The 6,540-nt window shown below is 30.0% G+C and overlaps 1 protein-coding gene across 1 annotated transcript in view; it reads right to left on the bottom strand.

Moving 5' to 3' along the window:
- LOC101493869 (uncharacterized) overlaps positions 1–3,088 on the bottom strand; it is a 3,194-nt gene extending 106 nt beyond the window's left edge. The window contains exons 1-4 of the mRNA XM_004504729.4: positions 2,807–3,088; positions 2,274–2,497; positions 2,065–2,138; positions 1–267 (exon numbers count right to left, since the gene is read on the bottom strand). The exon at positions 1–267 is cut by the window's left edge and continues 106 nt beyond it. Of these exons, the coding sequence (XP_004504786.1) occupies positions 180–267; positions 2,065–2,138; positions 2,274–2,495 (384 nt within the window). The 5' untranslated portion in view covers positions 2,496–2,497; positions 2,807–3,088 and the 3' untranslated portion in view covers positions 1–179. The remainder of the gene's footprint in view (positions 268–2,064; positions 2,139–2,273; positions 2,498–2,806) is intronic.
- Positions 3,089–6,540: the final 3,452 nt, after the last annotated feature.

The raw sequence follows: 6,540 nt of genomic DNA, 5'->3' as shown, positions 1-6,540 counted from the left end.
AAAAAAAAAAAAAAAAAAAAAGAATCCAATCCAACAACAGGGATTGTTTAAGTAAAGCATTACTACCAAACAACCTACCCCATCAAATGGCTAACAATCTGAAGCAAGACCAAGACCTACATATGGGTGGCTCTGCCCGTCAACTAATATAAGGTGCTTTATCATAAACAGCTTAATAATCATCTTTGGCCATTCTCTTCACCATTATTGTCCTTTGGTTTCCCACCACAACAATAGAAGTGTGGAAGCCTGACAGTACCACAATTCCTGCAGAAAAAGTGAAGTGTTAATAATCTCATCTGAAGTTCTGAATCAGAAAAATACACGAGTTTAATTCTTCAATCTATAATAGACTCATAGTCTCATACAATGCTTAGTAAACTAATAGATGTATGTCATGTAAACAATAGGCGTGCCTTCAGGATTTGTTAGTGTAATCCAGTAATAAATTCTTCCCAGAAAGGTGGTCGAATCTCATGCATCACTGCAGAAATATACTCTACAGTTTTAACTTTTAACTTTAAACCTCCTCCCTCTTTCCTTTTCTCTCTTGTCATCAACGAGCTAGGAAGAAATGACCAATTGAATTTCAATCCCGCTTCCCTTTGTGTTCCGTGAATTATGCACATATATGCATTCATAGAATCTAATCTAATAGATAAATAATTTCCATCCCCAGCACATTATGACACTATGGAAATCTGTACATTAAGCTCTCAAAATTTCGGAACAAGGTCCACTGAAGACAAAAGAGACAAATAGCACAACTAAATTCCTTAAAGAAAAAGGGAAAGCTATAAATAAAACGTGTTAATGTTGTAAAGAAAAACAAAACTGAGACAAACATAAGCTGCGATGAATATGTGCTAATAGACCTGAGTCCAACAAATGTGCACTTCTTATAGTACATACGAGCAAAACCATTAAAATGACATAAATCTTGAGAGAAGTTAAGCATAAGAATAAATGTGTGTGTGTATTTATAACTTTTATCTTTTGATGGCCTGTCAAAATCATGTAGAAAAATGAACTGATTTGTTTTGTTCTCCAAATGGCATCTATTTCAGCTTAAATTCTATTTTCATGCTATTTTGATAAAACAGAAAAGTTCAAAATCCTACATTCTCTAATATTTGGAACAAGTTTGTTATTGTAGTGGCCATGTCCTACAGGCTATATCAAGTGGAAAACTAAGTGTTGCTAAATGTTAACATAAAGTAATCTGCTTTAAGTAGGACCACTTCTTTTGTCTAATTACTAACTGCTTGTTAGAGAAATAATGTCCTCCTTCAACCTACGTATTAATACAAAGATGAAATAGAAAAATATTGTCAGAAACTTTCTAAATTTTATGAAAAGTCTGAGTAGCAGTAGAAACTAGTAACAATCTATGGGGTCTAATATAAAAATGAAATGTGAGCATATCAGCATGTTAGCAGTTTTATAAATTGTTTTCTTTTGAAGTGGCACCATAATGTACAATGAATCCCAGCTAGAGAAATTTGGGGATAAGGATAAGAGAATGAATAACTAAGCAAGAAACCAACAGCAATTGTTTGGGGATGTGCAGTGTAGGCAACTCATTTTGGCCTCCCCTGAGTCTCTTCCTAACTTTTTCTTTTCTCACCTGTTACGTGTGGGCTTGATTGATGATGGAAAAGATTGCTTGAACAATAAGTGGGATGGTAAAAATGACAAGCAATGAAGCATTCCTTGGTTACATTTATTGTAAACTAAACATTTTTTATTGCACTCCAAATTTTGCGACAGTTTAGTTTTAGCAGAAGCATTGAGACTGAGAGTGCTGTATTTCACCAAAGAATAAAGAAACTCCACCAATTCAAGTCAACTCACTTTTTTCTCCAACATATCTATAACTATTAGGATTGTTTTTGGTTAAATAAAACAAAAAGGATATAGAACAATCAAACTATTTCATAATGTTCAAGGAATCTACTACTATTTAATGAAAAAATTACAAAGAAATCACCGCAACCAGATATTTGCAGAACATAGCAAAAAAAAGTGCAAGCATTAACAGTAAACAAACAGACTAAGACTTACTTGCACAAGACAAGCACAGGAACAGGTTTCAAAGCTTTGGGTCCATTCCTTATTCCTCTTTTATGGGGAGAGGTCTACATAACAAACAAAATCATTAAAAACATTTCAAAATGCAAAATTGAAAAGAAAAAAAAATAATACAGAGTGCAAATCATTGCACTCGTATCAATTCTCCTTAAAATATAACAGCACTTCATTATTAAGATAACCTTTCTTTTTGGGACAGCCATGAGCTCCATAGAGCCACCAAAAGAGAAATTTGGGGAACTAAACTCAGGCAAAACAGGTTGAAACGACCGAGTCCCAATCCCAAGGTCAATGCTCCTGGCCAAAGGAGGAGATTGAGGCATGGAATGGATCCACCTGTTGAACCCTAAAACGCAGCCCAATTTCCTTCCAGTGTCCCTCAGAATTGCAATTCTCGTTGTCATTCCTGTGGTTAAACAACAACAGCAGTAAGTCATTGAAGATTTTACTGGTAGAGTATGCGGAAAACTCGAATAAAGGGTTGTTGGAAAAATTGAAGAAGAAAAAGATAGCTGAAGTTAGAGGTTACCGAAATGAAAGGGTGGAGCTCTATTTAAACATTCATAGATACACTTAGAAATCGATATATACTTCACGAAAAAATGAAATCAGTGAACCCTAACCGCTTAAAATCGGGACACTAGTAGAAACTACACAACCCAGAGAAGGGAGATACAAATTGAAGTGGCAAATGTAAAAGAATGGAGAGATATACCTGCGGTTTTGACACAACGCCGAATGACGTTCAGACGACTGTGCGGCGGCGGAGGACTTGCAGAATACGATGCGGCGGCGACGGTGCTGAATGAGATGGAGCGTCGACTGAAACGCTTGCCTGTGGGTTTAAAACGCAGACTTGGTAAGTTTTATTGCGTTTAGAAAAGGGTAAAACACATTTTAGTCTTTAACTTGTAAGGGTTGTCACTTTTCGTCTAAAGGCTCAAATTAATCACTAATTTGTGGCAAATGTGAGAGAAGAGAGTCTTACATTTCAATATGTGTGAGGGACGTTCTCTAATAGATACTTTTTATATTGAAAAATGTCTGTTGATTTATCAAATGGTGATAAGTTATTATTTTCGATAAAATTTTATATTTCACTTTTTTAATATTTATAAAAAAAATGTATTTTTAGTCCTATACATATAATATTTTTTCATTTAAGTTCTTATTGTAAAGATTAAAATAGAAAACAGTGATATATATAAGAATTAAGAAGTGTGAAAAAAGTTTATAAAGATTTAAGTGAAATACAATTTTGATTAAAAATTTATTTAACTCAAAAATATATATATACAAAAATATATTGTTTATTCTTTAGTTTAATTCATTTTCAGCTTAGATATCCTAATATATTTTTTTTGATTTTGTCTTTAAATGATACCGCATTTGCAACGTAATTTTTATATTTTTTGTTTGTTTGTAATAATATTATTTTTTAATAAAAATGTTAAACAAATATTATATGCTTGTGATGATATTAACGTATGGATAACGATGTTGATGTAACAAATTATAAAAATTACATTTGTTTTAATGTTGGTTTTTAAGTTTTGGTTAAAATGCACCTGTAATTTTGTTATGTTTAATCGATTTTTCGATTATGTCAAATCATCATCTTATTCTTTTTAATCATATTTCTCTTTACTATCTTTCTCTTTTACTTCATCTTTAAAAAATCTATAATTCAAAAATTATAATTCCAATAGAATAATTCAAAACATCAACTATGTTGATTAATATTTATATTTGAATTAAATTTAAAAGCAGATAATAAAATATAAATTGGTAGAGTCAAGTTAGGTTGTTTATTGAGTAAAAAAAAAAGCCAGGTTGTTTATTATAATCACCGTTAAACGAAAATTAGTTAAGATTGTTTATAAATTGCTTAAACAAGTATATGGCAAAAAATTAGTCTAAGTTATTTATTTAATGAGTTCCTTGTGGGAGATGCTATAAGTGATAGTAATATATAGGATTTGGAAGGAAAAAAAAAAAGACTATAAAGTCTAAATCTATTTTAAATATGCGGTTAAAATAATATAGTTATAATTCAACTCATTTACAACAGTTATATATTCATTAATGTTTTATATTTAAATTTATATTTTACTCAGTTATTATCCATTTATATTTTATTTTTAAATTTAAATCATATATCATTTATGAGAATCCTAATTTATTTCTCTGGATTTTAATTTACATACAATTTAAATTGAATTAATAAGATGCATTTTTTTTCTCGTTATCGCAACAAAAGGATTTGTTGTTTCTTTTATGATTTAGACGATAACAACGAAGTAGTCATTATTGAATCTTAACTCCATTATTCCATCTATCTCTTCATTTTCTATTTTTCAACTCATTCATAACTTAAAAGTACATTGTTTTTTTGCTATTTCTAAAGGTATTAAGCTTTGTATTATTTCTCTTGTAGCACGGGTTTTTAGTATAAATTTTATCATTTTTATGACCTTAACAAACTTTTATTTATTTGTCTTTTTTTTATAAACTAAAGTTCATACCTCCAGTTTTAAAATAATGCATAAAAATATTACTCGTTTTTAATTACTTTATTTTATACAAACTAGTCTTTTTGTTCATCTCAGGTGTTTCCTTTATTTTTTATTTTGAGATCTTATATAAGTTTAACCATTTTTTTTCTTCCATATTTATATAAATGTCATATATTATATTTTGTCAATATTTCACCCTGTTGTAAATCATTTATTGATTTATCATTTTTTTTTGTCTTCCTTTTTACACGAGGATGAATGTCAAATTTGGAGAGTGTTACTCATTCTAGTGTAATACGGTGTATAAATTGTAATTTATATACACCAATTATTAATTTGATTATATGGTGAGAATTTGTTTAAGGTGATGAAAAGAAAAATATGTTCAAACATGATAGTAGTATTTTCATCATAGTTTCATAATGCATCAAATTTTTGAAATGAACAAGTTATATCAAGTTTTTTGTATATAATATTAAAGCTTTAAAATCAATTAAAAAATAATCGGATTTTAACCGTTTTGAGAAAAAAGATTGATTTTAAAATCAAATTTGCTAAGATCGTTTATTTAACCATGACCGATTTTACATTCGGTTTTATAATCGATTTTAAACCAAAAAATAGATTTGATTACAAATCTTAATCCATATAATGATTTTAAAATAGATATGGTTTGTTTATAAATATATTAAAAAAAAAAAAAAACAACCATGCATACCTCTATTAGTATGTTTGGAGGATTAGGTTTGAGAAAGATGTAAAGTGTCAATTTAGCTTATATGATGAGAGCGAACTAGCGTTTTTGCTCTAAGCTTTAAAGTTCGTGGTCCAACATTGTGAGAAGAAAATATAATTGTGGTACATAATTGATTTCTAAAAGTCGATAAACTAAGTTATGTGCGGTTTTTTGGAGTCGCTCGAGATGAATTTTCCAAACATTATTTGGCGCATTGATTTAGGGAAACATGTGGACTTTTGGATGGATAGATATAATGTTCACATCTATATCCCTTTGTGCACTACATGGATCACACCGTGCCTCGACCCGAAGTTATTAAGATTGTGTCACAATATGTAGATAATTTTGATAGTTGTAAGATTAATGAGATGTTAAATTGGCTTCCTAAATGTATGCTTTTGATGATATTTTAGCTTTCTCAACTTCCTATTCAGAGAATTGATAACTTTTGGCATGAAATTTAACTAGTGGTGGTACTTTCTCACTCCCGCTATTATATGAGATCGTGACGGGTTCTTAAATTAAGTCACGTCTTTTTGGTCACTAATGCTATTAGGGTTAGGAGACACATGATTATTTCAACTATTTGTGCTTTGTGTTTTATCCACGATGAGGATCATATTCATGCTTTTTTCGGGCCTACAAGGTGGTGTAGGAGTTTCAGTTATGCTTCAGGTCGAGAGATCGTGTCCAATTTTACGAGAATATGAATTAGAAATATTGAAGTCATTTGAATCTTATGTGAATGATTTCAAATGGAGTATAATATTTGAAGTGGTATCAAATAGTATTTGAATTAAGAGTAACGGAGTTACATTCTATCAAATAGTGGTATCTAATAATCAGATGTGAAAATTAATGTGTTAATTGAGGTTATTACAATCAGAGATAGATGAAAGAGAGTGACAATTAGATTGACGCTTGCCCCTCCCTCCCATCTCAACTCATTATATATATATATATATATATATATATATAAAATAAATGAATATTACTTACGTGTCGAAGATAGTCTTTATATTTGAGGGATTGTTGTAATGGTCGCGCAAGGGATCTAAATAGTTTATAACTTCAGAGGTCGCATTGATTGCAAACAGCACTCAATGTGCCCTACAACAACAAAAATTTGGTTTGCAATTTTGTTTACACAACTAATAAATTAAGATCTCATAAATTAAAAAAGATATAAATAAA

Source organism: Cicer arietinum, chromosome 6 (genome assembly GCF_000331145.2).
Source record: "Cicer arietinum cultivar CDC Frontier isolate Library 1 chromosome 6, Cicar.CDCFrontier_v2.0, whole genome shotgun sequence".
In the NCBI taxonomy this organism is placed as follows: Eukaryota; Viridiplantae; Streptophyta; class Magnoliopsida; order Fabales; family Fabaceae; genus Cicer; species Cicer arietinum.
Note: the sequence above shows the minus strand (reverse complement) of the source record. Positions and strands in the feature narration are given on the sequence as shown.